This window comes from Aulostomus chinensis, chromosome 21 (assembly GCF_037954235.1).
Source record: "Aulostomus chinensis isolate RoL2024-O1b breed Wild chromosome 21, RoL_Achi_v1.0, whole genome shotgun sequence".
NCBI lineage: Eukaryota > Metazoa > Chordata > Actinopteri > Syngnathiformes > Aulostomidae > Aulostomus > Aulostomus chinensis.
The window spans coordinates 12,360,059-12,384,320 of record NC_141340.1 but is presented as its reverse complement, the minus strand read 5'-3'; the positions used below and the strand labels follow the sequence as shown (position 1 = coordinate 12,384,320).

At 41.5% G+C, this 24,262-nt stretch overlaps 2 protein-coding genes across 4 annotated transcripts in view; one reads left to right on the top strand and one right to left on the bottom strand.

Moving 5' to 3' along the window:
* cntnap2a (contactin associated protein 2a) overlaps positions 1-20,077 on the top strand; it is a 383,275-nt gene extending 363,198 nt beyond the window's left edge. For all 3 annotated transcript variants that reach the window (XM_086191985.1, XM_086191984.1, XM_086191987.1), the window contains 4 exons: positions 3,520-3,613; positions 14,806-15,090; positions 16,733-16,804; positions 17,356-20,077. In XM_086191985.1, coding sequence (XP_086048111.1) covers positions 3,520-3,613; positions 14,806-15,090; positions 16,733-16,804; positions 17,356-17,555 — 651 coding nt within the window. In that variant the 3' untranslated portion in view covers positions 17,556-20,077. The remainder of the gene's footprint in view (positions 1-3,519; positions 3,614-14,805; positions 15,091-16,732; positions 16,805-17,355) is intronic.
* A 363-nt stretch (positions 20,078-20,440) lies between these two features.
* LOC147241748 (lipocalin-like) lies at positions 20,441-21,986 on the bottom strand. Its single transcript, XM_086191988.1, has 6 exons — positions 21,817-21,986; positions 21,520-21,659; positions 21,340-21,419; positions 21,033-21,146; positions 20,844-20,945; positions 20,441-20,747 (listed from the first exon to the last, which is right to left on the bottom strand). Exons 1-6 carry the CDS (start codon positions 21,916-21,918, stop codon positions 20,722-20,724), a joined length of 564 nt encoding a protein of 187 aa, XP_086048114.1. The 5' UTR covers positions 21,919-21,986; the 3' UTR covers positions 20,441-20,721.
* Positions 21,987-24,262: the final 2,276 nt, after the last annotated feature.

Genomic DNA, 24,262 nt, shown 5'->3' with positions numbered 1-24,262 from the left:
ATGTGTATATACTGCAGCATGGCATATCTATAGCTTAGATCACTGTGTTCATACCAATGTGCATTACCAAAACAACACTTGAACTTTAAGTGGCTTTAAGATCACTTTAATGTATGAACTCTTTTTCAAGGTGTGGATTTGCACACGGTTACACACAAGAATATATGATGGCGAGCAGGAAGTCTGTTCCTGTTTATTTTAGTCGTCTTTGATATCTGGTAATGTTCGCCTCCTCTGAAAGACGTGCCAGGGTAAGACCCCTCCACAGATGGTTCCTCCTCTCCCCTCTTCCAACATTACCTCCCTTTCCTTTGTCATAACCATGCAAGTACAGGTCAAATCTGTGGAATATTCTTCATCGTCACCCTATTAAAATAATGGCCTAAGTCATAATTTCAAGTTTTTGGGAAAACACAAAAAAAAAAACGTAACCAAATGCTGAGCATATGATATTTAATAATCATTTCAAACAAAAAGGCCTTGGCAGTGGATGGCTGCTGACGTCCATAGAACATTGTGTGTCAATTATGTAACATTAAAGAATAAAGGCCAATTTTCAAACATTCTAGTGTGACTCAGGCAACTTTAAACCTGGCTAAAACTGCCCTTTCATTCAACAGTGCAAACGCAAAACTGAAATTAGTTATTGGTTAAATTAAACAAATGTCAGGTAAATCAAATTAGTCAGTCAGAGGCATTCCCTTTCCTCACTTCTCCAGGTCTTCTTTGCTGGGTTTTTATTGAACTTAACCCAGTTCCAACATCCAGTTTTGACAACTTTTCGAAACCTGACTATTAACTGTCCTTTAATCCCATAAAGCAAACTCAAAAAGTAAATAACTCTAACCTGAACTGAACAAATGTCAGGTAAATCTAACGCTGAGAGGCACGTCCCTCTCCTCGCTTGTCCAGCTCTTCTTTGCCGGGTTTTTGTACCTATGGCAGTGCTGTTCAGTTTATTCCCTGAATCTTCATTCTCGACCATCTTGATTTGCCCAACTGTGGCAAATTGTCAAAGAAGTGATGACACTCGACGGGCATCACTTGTTTCATGGACTGACTCTGTTGCTTCTTCAAGTAGCCGCCATCATGAAAGCTTGTTAAATTGCCCAAGTCAGACTTTTATCCTAAAGAATGAAAAATGTTGACTTAGGCAAAAAATAAAATGGCCTAAGCCTCCTTCTTGACATGGGCCATTGTCCTAAAGGGCATAAAGAGCATGACCCTTTCAACTGAGGATTTAGGCGGTTTTACCAGAGACGGCCAGCATTACCAAGAGATGATTTAGGCCAAAAACTCATTTTGGCCCCAAAATGACTGAGGCCATTATTTGAATAAGGTGACGATATAATAGTCACTATTTGATTTTTTAAAAAAGGTTGTGTTGCAATAACTGTGCAGAATATTTGCAGCGATTATAATCGAAGTTCATAATATCAGGAGTTTACTTGCTTGGTTATCAAGAAAAATGTGAATTGATATGCAGTTATTACATGATATCACATCATAAAAAGTAACACAGCGCTGTTTAAAAAATAAAGTTTTACTCGATTAAAATGCCATGATAAAAGTTGTTTTTGCAAAATAAAGCCATTTCAGAAACATTTGCACTGTTCAGTATCATAATAGCAGTATTTGTTTGTATTTTTGTTTCGTGATCATATAATTCGACACCGTGATTGCGATTCAGTCACAGCATTTTAATGATAACAATACGGGTAATCACTCTCATATTTGTTGCTGTGGTCGGTTTTCCTAACAGTAAAGTAACTCAGCAGTAATGATGTTAACTATTTATACGAGCAAAAAGGGGAATTAGCATTTATTAGCGCTTGGTTTCTGTAATGGTTTATCTGTGATGGGACTATTTTTGTCCCTCAGACATCATTAAGGAAACAGAGCAAACCACAATTGTTCCAAAGTTCTCTTTGCTCTGACAATTAGTCTGAATAAATACTGCACATTTGCTAGATTAGATTCCTTTTCAGCACACATGCAGTGGGAAATAGATTTCACCCACTGTTAATTTTCTCTTTGTCTTACCTCTGATTACTCTACTTATGTAAGCTTTACGTAACCTAAGAGGCACCAACAGCTCTTAAAGAGAAAATTGTGTTGTTTAAATGGTGCAACATAAAAGCAAAGGATCCCAATAATTGTGGTTATAATTGACAAAGTTTGGTAAAATGAGGTTTCTTCCTCTGCGGTTTCCCTCTGTGGACCTTTTTGTGGGGTTTTGGGACTCAAGCTGCCCTCGTGTGCTGTGCAGCCAATTTGTTTTTCTCAGATAAAAGTAAATAAGCTGAGCGCAATTTAATTGTGCCCCATTATCCCACCCTCCAGTCAGCGTGGAAAACAAAACCCACACAATGCTCCACTGAGACCAGGCTTTTGGAAAGAATCAAATTAGGATATGTTGCGTGTGTGTGTGTGTGTGTGTGTGTGTGTGTGTGTGTGTGTGTGTGTGTGTGTGTGTGTGTGTGTGTGTGTGTGTGTGTGTGTGTGGTAGCATGAGTAAGAGGGAGAAAAATAGTCTGTTGGTGTTAGAGAGGAACAACACACATCAACCCTTCAGCGAGAATCCAGCTTAGCTTCCATCTAACAGGTCACCGCTGCTATTCAACACATCAGTGGAACAAATTTCTAGTAAAACACACAGTAACAAAAGTCATTGTTTTCAATTTGCCTCCCCTCTTCAGGCTGAGCCCATTGGTATGCACCCTGCATGCTGGCGTAAGCTTAGATACAGTCCTCTGGTGAGCAGGGAGGAGGGAAGAGGGGAGATCTTTTATTTCTGGAAACCAATTTGTGGGGTTGAAATAATTCTCACCAATAGCACCGTCTGCAGCCTTCAGGCTAATTAGAAACTTCAGTGAAACAGCAATAACAAGTTAATTATGTTGCGGTGATATTAAAGCCGTGTATTCCCTCCCTCCATCACCCTTTCTGCTCTCACATCTCCACTAATGCTCTTCTTTGTAAACACGCCGCTTGTTCTCTGTTTAAATTGTCACAAGGAGCTTTGAACCCACTGCAGGCTACAGAAATCGCATATTCTTAATGAATATGTGATCATTTATCTCATCTTGGAGGAAGGTCAGTTGTGATCAGTTTAACTCAACATGTTTTTTTGTAAATGCATAAATTAAAAGCGTTTTCAGAAGAGGACTGAGGACTAGTTGGAGCAGTCATGATAGTTTTAGAACATCTATCTAAATGTAAAGGCTTTCATGCTTTTTTTTTTTCTTTTCTTTTTCTTCTTGGGTTTTTACAAGTAGAAACTCGAAAGATCCATGACAGAGGGGTTTCCCTGTTTGGAATATCTGATATAACCACAAGAGGGAGATGTTGAGTTTTAGACCCTGCTGTGCCATAGTGTTACATCTCTACCTCATCCTCTGGTACACCTTGTGTACTCTGCCAGTCTAAATCAACCTTTTTGAAACTCCTCAAACTCTCATTCAAACGGAGATTATGACACATGATCTGTCTCTTTGTCCCGCTCACCTCCTGGTTCAGTTGGATCACTACCCTCCGGTCAGCTACACCCTCCCAGACGCCTCGGACACAAAGTTCAACCTGGTCAAGACGCTCTTCTTGGGCAAAGTCTTTGGTGAGTATGGCAGCTCCCTAAAAAGCTCCTCACAGTAGTTGAAAGGACTGTTAAACATCACCATGTAGGGTTATTATTGATCGCATTTTCTACCAACTACATCCCCGGTACCACTCCATCTTCAACCTCTCACTTACTCGTCTGCTCAGTTTTATGCTTTAAATCTATCGAGTAATAAATAAACAAGATACTAAAAATAAAGAGAATTTCAAGAATAGAAATCAGACATGTAATAGCTGACTCATGTCACAGATGCCTCATTATGTGAGACAAGCATTAATTTAATAACCGTTTCTTTCTTGTAAATTTTTGTCTTATTCAGTAGAATGACCCTTCATGTGTCCTTGTCCTTGAAACATAAATGGGGGTTGCAGTTATGTCTTGATATGTCCACTAGAGGACACCCTAGAAGTGCAAAAGGATTTTGGTGCGCCCCCATTATTCCAGAAGCATGTATTTCTTCATGCATAATGGGACAGATGTGCAATATTAGAGGGAATTAATTAAGGTCATTATCTCATTTTCATTGAAAACCCCATTAAAATGACAATGGTGGGATTTCTGTGGGGATCTGCATCTATTCAATGTCTTCTTTCTTCTGTAGGGTAGGATGAGTGTGTATTGGAGGGTATTTTGACATGCAATTAGATTTGAACAAATATTGCACCACCCTGTGATGTGAAAATGCAGTGGGTCATATTACAGTTTGGATGATATTTCAATGAATTTTGTAGTGCGACTGCATAGGAACGTATTTGTGACTGTTGATCAGATCCCCTTTTTCTAATGACAACAGTCCATGACAATTCTTGTGCATGAAGCCAGCTTAGATACCTGTCAGAGGAAAAGAAGCAGCAACGTTGGGTGAATCTCTCTTTTCATGTTGTAATATTTGCTTTAATCAGAGTACTCTTTTGATGCATGACTGCAGTCCAGACGCTGAGTTAAAGAAAAACTCCCCAGGATTCCAAAAAGTTTGATTCTTCTATGTAGCTTAGCTTGTTATTATTTCTTAGCTCCTTGAACACAGCGGAGCCACCTCTGTTCTGATTGATCTTCAAACGCAGAGTCGGTGATGTTGAAGTAATGGCTGACTTCTATCACCAAACCAGTCTATCAACTCCATGTTGTCATAACCATGCAAGTATAGGTCATTCATACACAAAAATTCATACACAAAAATGTAGTCACATGACAGTAATATATATATATATATATATATATATATATATATATATATATGTGTGTGTGTGTGTGTGTCTGTGTTTGTGTAGAGAATAGAAAAAGAAGGAGTTTTATAATCCCAGCAGCTACAGCAGAAGAAGACACAAAGCAATGTGAAAAAAGCCGATTGATTTTACCCGTCTCTAGTTGTTGTTTTTTTTTTGTTTTTTTTACTTCTGCTTTGGGACCTCTGGGACAAAGGAGGTTATCAGAGCATCTGTCAGATTGTCTGTGTCTGGGAGACAGAGACTGTGTTTGGTACAGAGCTAACGCTGATCAGAGAGACATCGCCTCTCACCACACAGACTGCTGATTGTGTACACTCATGGATATTCAAGCTCACAGAATTCGGGGGCATTCATGAATAATCACAGTATTCATTTATTTCTTTCACACTGACAGACACAATTGAGTGTGTTCTCAAAAGGATGCCTTAAAAAGTACGCAAACACTTTTGCGTGTATTTATTAGTGCTGTTTAATGGTTCATTTGACATGCTTTGTTCTAAATGTGGACAGTGACTGCCTTCTACTGGTTGACACTCAGATACTGCGGCTGAAGTTTGCTTTTGGATCTGGTGACAGGTGATGCAACATGGGAGCTATCAGCAAATTACCTGGTTGTTTTGTTTTGAAATCATACATTTGGTGGAGTTTGGTGGAATTTTCTTGATCTATTGTATCATACTCACTCTGATCACTGATGTGGTCCCACCAGGTCCGACACATTCTGGCTCACACATGGCTGCTGGAGCTGGTGGCATCTGCTCTCGATACTTGGTACTGTTTTGAGTGCAGTTCTTACAGCATGGCCTCAGTGCTGTAACATCCACACAGAAAAGTCTTTAGTAATAAGTAAAGAACGCCTACCCTTCCGATGCAGGGATAGTGAAAGAGAGGAAAAACAACACTCAGTAGCCAGTCATCAGCTCGTTGCAGCTTGGCTCTGTCCAATCCTGCTGACAACATTTTGTTATGTGGTAGAACTCATGTGCTCAGGAGCTCACATGTTTGGATGAGGCCTTTAATCACAGGAAAAAGACAGAATAAATCAGTCCTTATTAACATCCATCCATCCATTTTCTACCGCTTATCCTGTTAAGAGTTGGGGGGGGTGGACAACACACAGAGACAGACAACCATTCACACTCACAGTCACACCTACGGTCTATTTAGAGTATCAATCAGCCTCGTCCCCTCTTGATGTCTTTGGACTGTGGGAAGAAGCTGGAGTACCAGAGAGAACCCACACAGGAACAGGGAGAACATGCAGACTCACACAGGAAGATCCTGTGCTGGAGCCGGGACTGGAACCCAGAACCTTCTTGCTGTGAGGCGACAGTGCTGACCACTGCACCACCGTGCCACCGTCCTCATTAACATGACAATGACATTTAATATTGGTGAATCAGAAAGGTCTGATACTTTAAGTTCATGCACACAGACACACTTTCCTCATAAACCAGAATAAGATTTGTGGACGATCTTTGGAGGCTCTATTTTGGTTGCTACTCGTAACTGTCATTTTTCTTCTAGGTTTTATTTACATTCCTGTACCCTGACACACATCATCTCTCAGAACCATCATATTTCAGCAGTTGTGGTACCGTTTGCACTTTATTTTCTGAAACAATGTCATGCATTGTTTCAGAATTCACTTTGTTCCCCTCACTGGTTCAGAATATCCTCTCACAGACCAGGTTGGATTGACAGTGGGATGCAGGATTTACGACACGTTAGCTAGTTGATAAGAACACTTTGACATTTCAAACACACACAGACACACACACAAACACACACTCACTGGTTCTTTCATATAAATCAATAGGAAACTTTTCCTGACTTTAACTCACACTGATTCCTTCATTGTGAGTATGAAATTAAGCTTGTGTTACACTTTTGAGAGGTTTCAGGGAGAGAAAGCAGCAGAGTCTGGGGGGGTCAGGCATACAGCTGTGCTCAGACAAAGGGTGTTCATCTTTGCTCCTTGTATCTGCAATCTCAGTCTCTGGGTCACTCCCAAAAGCTTGCAACCAAAGGTTGTGGGTTAGAATGCAAATCATCTGGTAAATGGAGCACTTTTGTGTGGCTAAGAAAATTAGCATTTTAACACTTCCTGCCCTCAGACTGTGGAATATGCAGCCCTGGGTTTGTGATTTTTTTAGTTTTACAAATGGCTCTGTTGAGTATTTTACAAAAGGAAAGGATTAAAACTTGCACACTGCAGGACTTAAATGTGGAGTGGAATTTATTAAAGCACCGGGGTGATGTTTCAAGCACCATCAGACTTTTAAGTGTTATGTTAAATTTTTCAAGAGTAAATCAAATTTCTCCTCATCTGAAACTGGACTTCTTCAATGTTTATTCCTCAGCTTGGTCCTCTTGTACTTGTGCTGCAGTTCAGTTTAGAATTCTTAATCCAATGGCTGCCATTAAAAGAAACAACAAAAATGGCTTCTTTTTTTTCCTTCCTTTACGTAAAATCTGTGTGGGGATCTGTGTTGTACATCTCACCTTTGCTTCCTTTTAGGTGACCATAAGGATTTTGTGAGAGTAGGATAAGATAGATAAGATAGCGTGACAAAAGAAATGGACTGCAATACTGCGTGTAGAATATTTCTTTATTGTACTGTAGCCATTGAGATATATTTATATATAGATATATAGATACATATAGATATAGATGTATAGAGAGAGAGAGAGATAAAGATATATCAGGTCCAGGGTCATGAGGTTTACAGAGTTTGCTCCCTGAGCGCAGTTGTGTTTAAGTGGTATTGATTATGAAGTGCAGGGATGATGCAGCACATGCTGTACACTGCAGGAATGACTGTAGCAAAGACAGGCAATGTGTAACTGCATCAGAATGTGTGTGTGTGTGTGTGTGTGTGTAGGTGATGTATTGCACATGGGTCTGTCCTCCCTAGCTCTCTGCAGCCCTGTGGAATAAATGGGCGAGATGAGTCATACATCAGCCAGAGCAGCAGGCACACTCCCAACTCAGCTCTCAGTGCCACAAATCTTTGCTTCTATATATGTGTGTGTGTGTGTGTGTGTGTGTGTGTGTGTGTGTGTGTGTGTGTGTGAGAGAGAGAGAGAGAGAGAGAGAGAGAGAGAATTTCGAGGAGAAAAGATACAGAACTAAAGACAGGGTGATGGAATCGGTGGTGTTATTTATTCAGCAATTTCAGACCGATAATGATGGCCCAGAGAGTGTTTGTGGTGCTACATCAAAAATTTTGATATCCATCTCTCATTTCCCTCAACCGTCTCATTTTGTTAAGTCTGTCCTCACATGTTTAGGAGGTTTCCCCCTGTGGGTGCTGCCAGTTACTTTACGCTGGATTTCATTTGTGCTGACATGTCAAGGGGCTTCAATGGCTGAATGCTGTCAAGTTTAATAGGTGTTATTTGTCTTCAGAGAACTCTTTTCAGAGTTTCAGTTGCTTTTGTCTTAAGCATGAAGTACTTTGCACATTTGAATATGGGAAAAATTTATCTCCAGTTTAGCTTGTTTTTTCAAATTTTATATTAACTCGTATGTGCAACAGTCACAGTCAACGTGCATTGCACGGAAACATGAAAAAGGAGTGAAAAACGAAGCAGGCAACAAGCACACATAGGTGGGTGGATGCACACCACACAGAGTTGTCTTTTGTATATGTACAACATAACATGCAGGCACGCATACAAACACACACAGGCACGCACACATATCAATGTACGATCACTGTCTGAAAAATCATCAACAATGTCAGAAAAGTAGAACAGCAGGAGAGCTCTCATCTCTACCACGGAGAACAGGCCTGAGTCCTAATTAAAGGTACAAGCAGTGACGAGCGGGTCCTCACCCACGTTGGTGTGTGTGGCTTGTCAGGTGAATGAGACAGTGGTGAAACCTGATCATACTTATCTCATACAGGCAGCAGGCTATTGATGCAAATATGACTTCCTGTGTCCACTAGGTGGTGCAGTTGCAGTACATTACACAAAGACGACATTGTAATATTGCTTTAAATCAAATCGTGTTTGTCACATCAGGATTCTTCTGACCACTAGGTGGTGATATTTCTAAATTCAGCTTGTAGATTTCCCACGATCTTTGGGAAGTTTTGAAAAAAAAGTACTGTGTTCTTTGAGGAACATTCAAGTTGTCCGCCTCAGCACAGGAATGCCACTGCACTCAGTCTTCTTAGAAAGTCATGAACAAGTTTTTCATTTGGTTCTGATCATATCTGAGGTGAAAATGCTCTAAGAAACTCGTGTCACCCTGTCAACAAACAAGTCAACAACAGAAAACATGACCATGTTGATGGAGGAGATTGCAGGTAAAATAAAATGACGAAGAAGTAGAGTATAAGAACAGGCTTATAGCAGGGATCTGTCTCTGTTTTAGCACCATTACGTTTAGCTGTTAGCCTAAAAAGATATTGAAAAAGCATCAATCACCCTCTGATGCAGCAGTGTTGGCGTCATACCATCTTTTTTCTTTCTTTTTTCTGCTGTTGATGCTTTTCTGTCAGAATGATAAATATGAGTCTGGGTTCAATCCAGAAGAGCAGTCGAAACGGACATAATGATGAATGACTGTTAAGTATTTTGGATGGAGTTTTCCTTGTTTCTGCATAAGAATCAGCTAAACATCTAATTAATTGAAGTAAAGTGGCACCAGATGCCTCATGAAAGCATCGGTGCCTTCATAAATCCTTTAATTGGTGCTGCTGTCCTGCTGAGTTTCTTGGGTTTTCTAATTTTGAGGATTCAGCACTTGGCATCGTGAAGCTGATTAAACACACACCACGTAGAACTCAGGTGGGAGCAGTTTGCAAAGCGGATGCTCAATGGCCGTCTTCCATCGTCTTTCGTTTGTGACCTTTAGCCTCCAGAGCTACCAGACACCCTGCCTCTGATTAAAGCTCTGTTGATGATCAATCTGTTATCTCTCCTAAGGCATTGTATCCGAGACCTAATCTCTGCAGTCCGAGAGTGCCTTTAACTGTCGGATCCGTATGCGTCCACTGCTTTGTCTGTGTAAGTGTGACATTACACCACCCTCCTTGGCTGTCACCAGTCGTTGAGTATTTTTTTTACCCTTGATCAGTCCTGATCCGCGTCAGGGCTGCTCCAGGATCCAGGGTTTCTCCAGCTGCTGTGTCTGAGTGGGGGTTGGAACTGCACTGCAGCGAGCAAGAGAGGTAGAGAGAGAGAGAGAGAGAGAGAGAGAGATGCTTCCGATGTATTACTGAGATCCACTATCAAAGAGGATGAACGGATGAAAGAGAAGGAGAGGAAACATTATGCAGGTTTGCTGAGGAAACTGTACACACACTTGAATAGGTAACTATCCTTGTATGCATGTATGTGTGTTTATCTGTGTGCATATACATGAGTTCCAGCTTCAGCTATTTGCTATCAGTTAACACAGCAGGAGAAGTTTAACATTTATTGACAGAAAAATTGCGACGCTTTTAGGTGACACGCAAAATACACACAAGCCTTGTGGGGGGAAAAAAAATGTGTGTGTGTGTGTTTGTGAGTCAGATGGAAAAATGCAGCGTCATAAATATGTAATTCTATTATTGGCCTGCTTGTTGATGCGTCTCTGTTGCGTCTGTTTTTTCTTGACATGACATCATGGCCAAGGAGGACGCGAGAGGGGACACTAATGAATACGTGTGTGTGTGTGTGTGTGTGTGTGTGTGTGTGTGTGTGTGTGTGTGTGGTAGCCACAGGTATGTTTTCAGTCAGTATTTCACATGTCGTCTGTCCTCCCTGTTACTTTCAAGGTTTTGTTTTTATGACAACACTTCAAAGACAACCAAAACTTTACATTTAATGAAATTAATGTCAGACTTTTTATTTCTAAATGAGACAGTCAGAAGAAATACATTTCGGTTTTAATCATGAGGGAGTCAGTAGAATTGATCCATGTGCAATAAAATACATCCATTTAAATGTTCAGAGCCGTTCATATTCAGAGATTTTCTGTTTTTATGGGTAATTTTCCTTTTTTATCAGTTGATGTTTTCATCAAGCTACCTACTTGTTATACAGGGTTTGCTGGTGGACGGTTCACATTTACTCGATGTCTCTCATATTTTCATTAACACTACCTTTCTTTTCCCTCTGTCACCCCTGCATCAGCTTCCATTTGTTGCTATGGCAACAGTATTTGATCTTCTCCTCTACCCTACCCGACCACTGAAGCGCCCCTCTTCCCACCACGTGTCTTTTCCACTCTTCTTTTATTGCACACACACAAACACTCTTTTGTCATTTTCTGTCTCTCACCTTTCCCCTCCCAAAGACAGCCATCTTTGTTGAAGCAGCCACACCCTCCTCCCGCTCTGATCTGCAGTTCCCTCCATCCTCTTGTCTCTGTCCTTCATTCACTTCTTTTGTGCCCCCCCCCCCAAACAAAAACACAGCCCTACCTGCATTCTCCTTACAACAAACCTCTCAGCTTTGTGACCAGCCACACCCTTTGAATTATTCATGTGACAGCACTCGTCACACTGGTGACACACCCTCAGAAGGTGCTGATGGAGGCAATGACCTTGCTGCGGTTGTCATGGCGCTGCCCAGTGTTTAGGATGTGTGAGGGGTCACATATGGTACGTGGTACAATTCAATTACTGGCCCATGATGGTACTCATAAGAGACGGTACATTTCATTACAGTCATCTGAAAGGAGATGATCAGTCTTTAGTGTGTTCTTATCATGAGTAGTGTGTGTTTGTGTTCGTGTGTGTGTGTGTGTGTGTGTGTGTGTGTGTGTGTGTGTGTGTGTGTGTGTGTGTTGGTCTGTGTATGTTTTATTGATTAGCTGGGAAAGCTTCTTAAGAAGCGAATACAGGACAAAAGAAGGGATTACGCGCAATAAGATCAGTGTATTACTGTATAACTGGATCTGACAAGACACGCACACACAGACACACGCACACGCACGCACGCACGCCAGCTGAAGAAGGAGACGTCTCCTCTACAGCAGTTCAGTATAATTGGGGGAATATTTGCATCACAGATTCAGGACATTTCGGTAATGAGAAGCTTTTAAAATGAGAAGATGCATCTGATTACATTTTATGTGGAAAAAAAATTCTAAATCTAACACAAACGCCTAAGAATGTTTAAGTGGTACATGACAATATATTGGTGTGGCAGATACTGGCTCATCTTGCATACATCACTACCACCATTAAAAAAATGATACTTTGATTTACAAACAGTAAATTCTGAATTCAGTTTATTGTTTCAGCGCACTGATGTCATTTGGGGCCATAAAGTTTATCTTTGAACTGTGAATATTCTGCCTCATTTCATACTAGATCGTCTTTGATGAGTACATCTGAGCATCATCACAAATACTACTCCCTAATATTCTTCTCTATATCCAGTAGTGGTCAGCCTTTGTTTATTTGCAATATATGTAGTTCACTGATGTTTGCCATTTCGGATGGTAAAGTTTATTGTTACAATCTTAATGATCCTGCCTCCTTTACCTCTTTTTGTCACAAGTGTTGGAAAATCATATTTAAGACAGCATTGCAAAAAAATAATGAAAATAAAAATAAAATACATCTTTCTGCCAGTATTTCAATGTCAGGATTTAACAAGAAAATAAACAAGCAGAAAGTTTTTTTCTGTTGCAAATGCAGTTGACAGCGTGCTGAAGTTTGGCCTCAATTTTATTCCTTACGTCCTCGCGTCAACCAAAATGTTCTTTCACTGCTGACACTCTCCTGAAAGACTTCAGCTGGGAGCGTTGAAGGTGCCGTGCCTGGTTGCTATGATACAGAAAGGTTTCTGAAGTGAAAATACCAATTTCCTTCTTCGTTCTCGGTCTGAGTGGAATAAAGACGGGAGCATAGACCCGGACATTTTCTGGGTGATGAAATGGGTCTACATGTCGTCTGGTTGGAGGTTTCTTGCCGTTGTTCTTCTTCTTCTGTACAGAACAGACGCTTTTTTGTTGTAGCATAAAAACGTGGTACTCCCTTTGAAAACAATTAAAAATACACGCTCAGAAAAAAGTAGCAATATGGTGGCCCCTAAGATCAACATCGGCCCCAAAAATCCTACATCCATCAGGCCCTAACATTAAGTACAGTTAATAATCATTTACAGTCACTGCAGGCACAGTTTTTGTTTGTGTAACATTCTAACATTGTAACAGTCGCATACAAGGTGTCAGCATGAAGCAACAGACATGCTACAAAGTTTGTAAAGGCTGATGTTTCACGTAAGATTTAGATTGTGTGTGTATGTGTGTGTGTGTGTACAATTGAATCCTCTCTGTGACATCTCAGGTTCCAGTAAGTCCTCGTTTTTGAGTAAAGTGTGTCATTTGAACTGGAAACACATTGCTTTCTAGGAAACACTCCCATGGCTCCATATAAATAAGTGAATCTTGTCGGCTATTCAGCGCTGCTATATGCAAAGCAGCCTGTTCTATTCCCAACAGACTGCCTGACTCCATTATTAGTATTCCAGCCCAGTCTTCTGCAGTAATCAACACATGTTCAGGAATAGAGGGGAGAGAGACGGGACCGGGATTCATATTCAGTGTTTATTCTGCTGTTGTTATCAGTATTCTGCTCACCATGCATACTGTTACCGTGGCGAGTCCCTTCTCTGTCTCTCTTGTGTCTGAGTGTGTCTCCCTCCACCTGTTCGATGCACTCCCACTCACAGTTAAACACACACGCATACACACCGTCCTTCTAAAGCTGTGAAGTTATTGAGAGCATTTGTCTGGTGCTTCTTTTCTGCACACATGCCTCAACTCCAGTCGAACTCCACACACACATACACACACACACACACACACACACACACACATATACAAATTTATAGCATAAATATATAGACACAATGCAGGTGTCTGTGGGAGGTCTGGTCAGATGGTGAATATGTAGAAGATTCGCTGAGCTCTGTTCCTGGCAGCACAATCAATAGAGTAGACTCACCCATACACACACACACACACACACACACACACACACACACACACACACACACATAAACAAACACACATGTGTTTAGGGCACATTAAAATGAAATAAAGAGAGAGAATTAAATTACAAGCCATGTCCAGATACCAAGACCCCCCCCCCCCACACCCACACACACACACACACACACACACACACACACACACACACACACTATTATGATTCATCTCATGAGCAGCTGTTCATTTTCCTCTGCTGCACGTGTCAGGCTGGGTGTGGCACGGTCGTGCAGCAGCGCAGTATCCATGCATGTAATATTTAAAGCTGGTCGGTAGAAGAAATCTGATGGTTCACATCTCTGTGACAACAAGGAAAACGCTTTTGAAATGAGTCCAGGTTGAAGGAACAGGCCAACTCTATGGCTGTTTGCTTGAGCTCATTGCAGCTAAGCTAACAGTCAGCTATCCAGTGGAAGTCTGGGCCACCATAATGCACACAGAGAGGAGAGAAGGCCATCCATCTCCTTGTTTGACACTAGAAATGACAGAAAATAAGTGGAATTCCCCAAAACTTGTCATATCCTTTGAATCAATGCTCCAGGCCACATCCATCCAAAGAGAACAACCAATCCTCAAATCACTGTTCAGGTGTGTGACTAAACCACAAACAGACTGAAGAGGAGGCCAGCTGCACTTCACAACCTGGTTAACTGGGAGGAAGTCGTTCTTTTTGAAATATCAGAAGAGAGACAAAAAAGATACAGCATTTAAAAATGGACATTTGAAGTACCTGGATTTCCATGCCAATGACTGAACATCAAGCATGAACACACACTTCAAACGGCCACAGGCTAAGAGTTGAGGACTGAGGCAAAGTCGCAGCTTGCAGCAGATATGACTGTTGAAGCCTCATTTGGTTTTTTTCTGTTCAGACACGATGTGTTTCATGTTTGTTCATCATCTGAGTGTGTTTTAGATTGTAATAATTCCCTCCAACTCTACGTCTCTCTGTCCAGAAACTGGACACGTAGATCCGGTGCTGATCGAGCGTTACAACACACCAGGCTTTGTTGGGTGCCTGTCACGGGTGCAGTTCAACAGAGTCGCCCCTCTCAAGTCGGCGCTAAGAGCCACCACGCAGGCACAAGCCACACCGACAGCTGGTCAGCCAGACAAACAGCCTGCAGCCACATCGCCGGTGTCATACCAGGGTAAACTGTTGGAGTCCAACTGTGGGGCGTCACCTCTCACCATCCCGCCAATGTCTGCTGCAACAGACCCCTGGCATCTGGACCACACAGGTGAGGATTGCCACAGACCATGACCAGAATCGTAGACTCTACAGTATTTCTGTCAAATGAGGCAATAATTATACCATAAACTCTTGCTGTGTCCCAGAGACTGGCGCGATTATTGTACACTGTCTGGCATGACCCATCCTCAACGTCCAGGCATTGGGGGAGGAGAGAGAGTGCTATGTGATGTTTTTGGTTGTGCAGCATGTAATTGCAGACTTGATCACATTAAATAATCAATGTTATGATACTGTGGCCGAGAGCTAACTTTAATTAGGAGTGTTAGCTTAGCATAGCTTGGTTAACCAGCAACTCATCGGATCGTCCATGTGTTTCAACCACACATTGCTGTCCTGGAATGCTGGACTTTCTGTTGTGGTGTCACAACCGTCACCTCGTTGTTGTTCTTGGATTGTGTCTCACTCCACAAAACAAAGATGCCTGCTCCTGGCGTTAGAGGGTTGTAGAAACTCTCCACGCCAGGTTTGATCATAAATAAAAGTAGCAGTTTGACCAGATTGGCCTTGAATTAAACATTAAACTACCAAAGCGGTAATAACTCACCAGTGGCGTTCATGATGAAATGTCACCACTGTGCAAAACGTTTAAAGGGAAAAACAAAAGTAGCAGACAATCTCTGGACATGATTCTAGCATTTGTCGCGCAATTGTGGCTAAAAAAAAATAACAATAGAATTAAAACCAAAAAAGTTTTGTGTTACACAATTTGACTGTGTTGAGCTATCTGAGATCGATCCGCTTCATTGATCTGGACTCAGGTCCAAACTCTGTGTCAGCACAGCGCAGTATTTCTGATTTTCTGCGGCTACAGTTCGAATCTATAATTCATCCAGACCTCCTTCCATCACTCACTTATGTTTTGTTTGTCTTATATCAGTCCTCTCAGCTCTATAGTCTGTCTTTTCTCCGAAACATACAATGACTTCTAGAAAATATCTTCAAACTCATCCTGGCAACAGACGTGACATTTAGTCTGGTTTCTCTCTTGCCCTCCTTTTTCTTTCCATGATCAGTTTTTCTCCTCTTTCTCCTCTTCCTCTCCTCCTCTCCGCTCCCTTCCCAGCAGAATTATGGAGAATGCTGTCAGAGGCAGGAATAGCTGACAGCTCATCGCTCAGTACATGTGCAGGAGAGTTTCTCTCCATGCTTTCTCCTTTAACTCTTTCTCTTTGTCGACCACGTTAACCCCCGTTTCTCTCCTCACTCATGTTCCCTGAATCAGAGCCGGGGAGACGCCTGCAGCCAGCAGACAAGTGTGTTATAATCCTGTTCATCTTGTCCGTCTCTGAGCTTTAACTGGACTAGGGAAACCCTACAGACATTAGATGAACTCATCCTGTAGCCTGAGCTGACACTCGAATGTACGGGACATGACCTAAATTAAACACAAGATCGTGGGACTTTGGCTTCTTTGTTTAAGGCCTGCATGTTAGTTTTTACTGACCTTGAAAGCACGTTCACTGTCTGTGTGGTATATTTGGTCCAGTACGAGTTAATTATGTGACTAGATTTTAACAAGATATTCCTTTAGTTTCTTTTGCTCTCATTAAATGTTGATTTTAAGTCTTGTTGTAAAGGGTTAAATGTTTTTCTTTTTCTGTCTTTCTTTCTTTCTATCCTCCTTTCAGATGCCGAGTTCCCCTTCAACGAGGAGCGAGTGATTCCTGATGGAGTCAACAGGGACTCAGCCATCATTGGAGGTGCAATAGATCTTCATCATCCTCATCTTCCTCTGATAAGAAGTGGTGTTTTATTCTTGACTTCCTTTTGAAAAGTAGTAGTAGTAGTAGTGGTCGCAGTAGTAGTAGTAGCAGCAGTAGTAGTAGCGCATCTACTTCCAAGTACTAATGGTTGTCTTTCTGTCTTTTGATGCACATTTTGAAGTGTTAAAATATAATTTAGATTTTTTATTTTATTTTTTTTTTTAGCATAGATTTTAAAAAAACCTCCCTCAGAGAGTTCTACACTCGCCTGCTTTTCGAAAAACTGTACGTGAGAGATGACACCCCATCTGTTTCAGCTGCCGGTGTTTCCCTGGATATTCTCAAACTTTGTCTTTGTCTTCAGTGACATAGCTGATAGTAGCCAGCAGGTCATTCCTCAAGACCTCTCCATGTTGCCTTGGCTCTCAGACCGCGTTGACCACACCGCCGTCATCTGACAAAAACCCCGTTTATTTTCCTCGAGCGAGTTGATCGAGATCTGCTGGTTCCATGGCCGCTTCATCAAAGCCGTTTTGGTTTCTCTGCAGGTATCATTGCAGTGGTGATCTTCACCATCCTATGTACTCTGGTGTTCCTGATCCGCTACATGTTCCGTCACAAAGGCACCTACCACACCAACGAGGCCAAGGCCAGCGGGGAGTCGGCCGGAGAATCCGCAGACACAGCAATTATTGGCACAGACAACCCCGAAACCATCGACGAATCAAAGAAGGAGTGGTTCATCTAACAGCCGATGACGTGACTTTGAGACGAGAAGTTTCTCCACAAGCCACAAGTTGCCACAACAATGGAGGCGGTTGAATTCAAAGGCCAATCTTGAGGAAGGGCCATTCAAAAAGGACACTAATCTCCCAGAGAGATTTAGGACAGGCGTGTACAGAAATATTTTTGTTTGTTTGATTTGTTTTTTTATATATCCAGAGTATAAGAAAAAGAAGTGGGACAGTTGTTGAATGATGCGCGGCTACCAGAAACTGTACATGTACTGTATATACTAACCGGCTTGTCCTTCTTTGTATCGTGCTTGGGAGTTTTCAGGAGTCCTTTGAATACGGTATATGACAAATAATTATACTTACTGGGTCGTGTGATGTAGCACAGATTTAACGGCATACTCTGATTTAATTTTTTAACAAAAATCTTATATTGAAAATGATCAAATCATTACGCCAAATCCCCTTGATTTTTACTTCCAGGCAGTGGCTGCACTCGTCTGTCATACCTGTCAAATGTCATGCCTCTTATACCGTGGCGACGCATACTTCAACATGAATGCCAAAAGTTGACTTTGTAAATATTTTTAGTTCTCTTTTTCCTCAAAAGATTTATTCAGACTCCAAAAGATGCATTTCAGATCTATATTACAAAGATATCATGCATTCGTCCATTACAGTATATATGCATCAAATATAGAGTTTTACGTTTAAATGTAATGACATTCGATTGTATGGCATATTGCTCTCTGAGGAAGGGCAGAGAGGAGCTTCTCAGAGCATGATGGGAAATCATGACACTCCATGTTTGTGTTTGTTCAGCTCAGCGCGGCAGCTTTCTTTTCACGTGGAATGAACTAACTCGGAGTCTGAACTCAGTCAGCCTAAAGCGGTCGGTTTGTTTCGTTGCCAAACACACGAGTCTTACGTCAACCGGCTCAGATTTTAACATGAAATGTTTTCGAGGAATATCTTCACATATCTCTACATGGTAGACTGACAGAGAGCTGCAGGGTTACAGTGCACCTGTGCGAATGTGTGTGTTCCATTTTTAGGTTAAAGAGAAAAGTCCAGAAGGAAAGCACTTCCTTGATCCTTGATGCATTCAGAATTGAATACCTTGCCTGACACTGGCTGAGCTTGTTTGATGAACTAAACTCCACCCATTATGCGGTCAAAGCAGCATGAAACACACACACACACACAAAAAATCACAGCTAATATTTGATTAAAGTGATATTTCACCCCCAAAAGTTTGTTTTGCCTCTTGAGTACTCACAAATAGGTATCTTGAGCGAGCAAGTCTTCTTTCTTCATTATTTAATCACTTCTTTGTGAATGCGAAAAGAGCCCGACACCAATATTTGGCTCTAACAACAGTAATAGTTTGTTGTAAGCTCAGATCAAAGTGTTTGCTGGTTCCTGAGTATGCAGCTGGATGAAGAAGACTGACACCTACACTGGATGATGCACGAGAGAGTTTTAAAACAGATGTTTTTGGACAGTTTTGCTCCTGTTAGCCTTTGGTCTCCATTAGCCTCAAGCTACATATACCTAGCTGACTGCTTTCTGGACTAGCAAGGAAGTGGTACAGCAGTGGCATGTAACTTACATCTTTTTTTGAAAGGCAAAATACACTTTTTGTGTGAAGTATCAGTTTAAGATCTGGAGAGATGTTATGATGATAATTGGCTTATTATTTCATTGTGCCTTCAAGGTGTTGAGCCATGTCGCCTTGTCCTGGACTTAACAAAATCCTGACTACTGCTGCATGAGCTGTTTTTATGTGTTCTGATTTGAATGGTGCTGAATTTGTTACCAAACAGCGAATTATAAGTCAAAATGCACATTTGTCAAACCCTAAGACGTTTTCAAGGCGTCACAGCAACTGAACACCTACCCCCTGTGACACACACACACACAGCAGGTTTCATTGTGGCTGTGTCAAGGTTCCTTTTAAGAGGCTGCTGCTTTGTGAACACACTGAGCTCTAACAGTGCCATTGTCATCCAACATGCATTCATTGATGATTATGATTATATTTCCTAACTTAGGTTTTTCCTGTCAGTGTTGCTTATGTTTACTGTACCCGAGCATTTACATTCATGTGTTCAAACCAGCTGCCAAATGTGGGATTTTTTTGTTTTCTTTTGTTATGAATTTGCATTTGTGATTGTCTCCTTTCTTAGAATTGCTACCATGAATGGTCTTGTGCGTCATTAAAGCCTCGTGGTGGACTGATAGAGCTCAATATCAGATCCATTATTACACACAGCGACACATTAGGACAGCTGGTGAACTCGGTCTGCCTTCTACCTGGGCCTCAAAGAAGACTTTCTACATCCTCATATATCCACAAAGGCGAACGAGTAACTCTTCTTTTTCTCTTCTTTTTCTAATAACTGTATCAGACTGAACATGCACACACTCAGTACGTTGTTTGAACATAACGGGCGGTAGATTATCAGCTCTGACAAAATCATAACCCTGATGTTTTTGCTTTCAGTTCTGTTCAATAAAGAGTGTTTGATCTTCAGTAATCCTTTTTTAAATTATTATTATTTTTATTATTATTATATCCATGTATTTCTTCATTGTGGAGCACATAATCACTGAAATGTTAATATAAGGTAAAGAGGTTGGGGACACAAAAATATAGCGAGAAACCATAAGTTTCAAAATGAATGAAAATTTGAGCATTAAACAGTACCAAGGCGACCTAATCACGAGATTTTATGTCAGAGGTAATTTCATTGCTTTCACTCCAGATGCAGTACTCATTTGACCGTAGTGTGTTTTGCAACCTCGAAATCAAACATGCCAATGCTCTGACCATGTGTCTGCTAAATAACCATTAGGGGGCAGCGTAGAGTGTAATAACTTGACGACCACAAATTCATAGACTTGAATTTCTGATGCTGTATTTTGATACTTTGTTTGATTTGACATAGTAAATGACAGAAAAGAAAAATCAAAAACGGGCAGTTATAAAAGTTGTGTTTGAACAAGAAGTAAACAGACTCTTTCTTTCCCACTGTCACTGTGCTGTAGTTCATGTACAAGCTGGAGAGTTGACTAAAAAGCTTGAGTGTTATTATGTCATATGCAGCTTTCAAGATGCTCCACGTATTGGGAATGATGCTCCTCTGAAGAGGTAAGCCAGGGAGGTTAGAGAGCAATCTATGACAGCACCTCAGGACAGTCAGCTGTAACAAGGAACCCAGAAAGCAGAGGTCAGTGAGCCGCAACGCATTTACATGAAGTGTGCGTGTATATCTCTGTTAATAATAAGAAACAAATACCATTCTTTTCCAGCATAACAACATTTTCAGGGAGAACACCCGTGTGTATGGAGAACTGTCTGAACTTCTCCTGCAGGTCGGGATGGGCCTCCCAAGTGCGACCTGCAAACGACATCTGGGTTTACCTTCTGCCGCCATGCTTGCGACACACAGAAACGGGCTGTTGTAGCGTTAAATCAGTAGACTCACTGTAAAGAGTGTTGAGGACTTCAAACACTCCATCCTTTGCCTTGATGGTGTAGTCGATGGCATAGGTATCATACACGATGTCAACAATTCGCATGTCATTGTCATTTTGCCAAACTGATGAATCCAGACACACAAACACAGGTCAGGATGTTGAATACAGACCAAATTCAGGGACAAAAACCAGACTGAAAACCAGTTCATGGCAAAATGGAGATTTTGGCGTCAGTGGTATGGGCAGGTACAGGTAATGGTACATCTCCAGAAAGTAAAAGTTAACACCGCAATTAAATTACACTTTTTCACTTACGCTCGTTTCTGTAGTAGAAACGTCCGGGAGTTTCGGTTTTAGATGCCAGTTGACTAATTCTCCAGCAGAAACCAGTGGCACTAAAAATATATTTTTTTAAAAAGACCAAAATTGGTCAATATTCATCAATTAATATGTGTCTTCTTTTTTGAAAGTATAGTTTTCAAAGGAATGACTCACTTCATGTTGGAAATATGTAAGTCCAGGTCTCCATCCGGAGTTGGCCACATCATTACGACACCTCCCCTCATCAAGGCCTTTCTGCTCACGAACCATTCAGCATTGGTGGCGAAGCCAACAAGGTACCACCGGCCTGAGATCTGGAGACATGAGGGAAGAGTAAAGGTCAATATTTTTTCACCAATCACTCAAAGTTAAAAGTGTGAGTTCAGTCATTCCAAACACAACTCCAAACAATCTCCCCTTCACTCTCCAGCTTCCAAAATGGATTCCAAGAGTTAAAAACAATAACCTTACTCTCTGCAAATCAAAATCTGCCATAGGCGCGATATCCAGGACAGCCAGCACATGCGTGCAGCCAACCAGCGCACAGACCAAAATGGGCAGTGCGTTCCTCATGGCTTCTTGTTTCTGAGATCTCAGCTTCTCTGGCGTTGAGTGAAGAGTGAGAAGAGTTGAGGAGGTGAAGGCAAATAGAGGGTCCTTATATCACGCAGCTCCCATCCACCCCTCCTCCGTGGTCTCCTCCTCTTCCACTCTGCATTTCAAATCTATTACACAACTGGCACGCTTGAAGGGAGGAAGGGGGGAGTGTGAGTGAGGAGGCCTGAAAAGAAAAGTTTGTTTCTGCACCCCCGTCCTCCTTTCTGAAACGATGTTTGATCATGCCTGGACTATCAAAACAACTGTTTTGTAAGAACAAATTAAACAAAAGGCAAAACCAAAAAAAAAAAAATCCCAGTAAAATCAGGGACACTTTCCCTGAAATGGCAATCCTTGGAAAAACAAACTACACAGACCCCATTAACTCCATATGGTTTTAGACAGTAATTAGAATTTTCCTGAATAATGGAACATTATTAATCTCTTACAGAAAACTGTATGGGCTGAGCTTCTCAGAGAAAACTAGTCTAAAATGAACCTTAAAATGTTACTGAATTTGCACACAAAACCCTAACTCAGATTCTTGGATCTCAGTGAGTTTATTTTCAGAGTTAATGGGTATCATGAGATTGATAAATAAAAGAGATTTTTGAGTAACCTTGTTTGTCATTCAGCAGTGTATAAAATAACTGCTTTAGGATAATTCACGAGACAATAATGGCAGAATAAAGCCAGTGGAAATCATTCAAATTCTTCTGCTACCTTGAAAATGCTGACATCCAGAAGTCCACCCTTATTTTTATTATTTTTGCGGAGACAAGACAGTCATCGGCTGGTTGCTTATGCAACAAATGTGCACAAAACAAATACACACAACATTTGGTAATAGAAGTTTCGCAATCAAACTCTCAAAGGCCGTTTTTGGACTTTACACGTGAGCTCCAACCCCAGCCCTCCTCTTTTGGGCTTTTATACACAAACCGTAGCTGAATCAGCTAAAGCCAGATCAAACCCATTGTGGCGCTGTGTCAACAATTGCATGTTTTTCTATTATTTTGACATTAGTGCAGCTTTTAAAATCTGTCCAAATATTTGTCGAACCCATTTACATGCTTCACTTGCATTACTGTCACAATCCCATCTAGACTGTGTCTCCTTGTGGACTTTGGGTTATGGATTTAGGTTTGGATGTTCGGTTTTGGTTTTGTTTTGCAGTTAGTGCATTATTTTCTGTTCTGGTTGTTTTTTTATTTTGAAATTACCTCCCTTGCATGTTACTTTCTGTCTGTCTGTCTGTCTTTCTCTCTCTCTCTCTCTATTTGCACCTTTTTGAGTCTTCACCCTGTGTCTCATCAGTTCAGTGGCTGCTCCCCTGCCCTCGTGTTCTTCCACCCATGTGTCTTGTGTGATAAGCCGTGTTTGTATTTTCCTCTGATTGTCTGTGTCGGTTATCATCAGATTCTCGTGTCACCCTGCCTGTTGGTAACACCAACCTGTCCTTGTTTTAACCACATTCTAACAAGTTATGTTTAGTTTATTTTCACATTATGCATTTTCTGAGTTTCTTTTCTCCTGCCTCCTTGCCATCACTATTTTTAGGTACTACTTCTACAAAATCTTAGAGAAGGACCCGACCAGACTTGGACCCAGCAAACACGTGTAGAGTCTTGGAAAGACCTCGGGGTAACCGACAAATCTCTTTCAGCGAACCTTATTTTTTTGGGGCTCTCATCTGTTTGGTAATGTTCTGCTGTCACTCCACCTCAACCAGTCTCTCCTGTGACCCTCAGCCTGAGGGAAATATAAAAAATTTTGAGTTTTACAGGAGACAAGCAGAAAAACCATGAGGCCTCCAGCGTACTCCTCCAGTCCAGTTTTGAGGTGACATCCTTGGCAATCTATCGTGGTCTTCCACGAGATGGAACCACTGAACGCCATAGTAATCATCGTGCCCTGAACCCCCCTTCCAATCTGCCAGACTCTCCATATGCACCCGCTAGTGGCTCTGTGTGCACCCCCAGAGACTCGATGTGCCCTCCCTGTGACTCCAGGTGTTCTCCCAAGGACCCTTTGTGCACCCAAACAGCCACCTCCTGTTCTACTTGGGCAGACATCACTACAGCCACCTCCTATTCTCCTTTTTTCTTGTCCAGAGACTGTTTCAGCTGGGCTGTCTATGCCCCAGCCAACTGGTGTTCCTGCTTTGGATGAGCCGCAAACCCCGCAGAGCAGCTCCTCGCCAGTCCCAGTGCCGGGGCCATTCAACACAGTGGTTCCGCCTTCATAGCCTTCGCAGGACGTGATTATATCTATTGAAAATAAGAGACATTTTGATGAAAATTTACATAAATAGATGTGA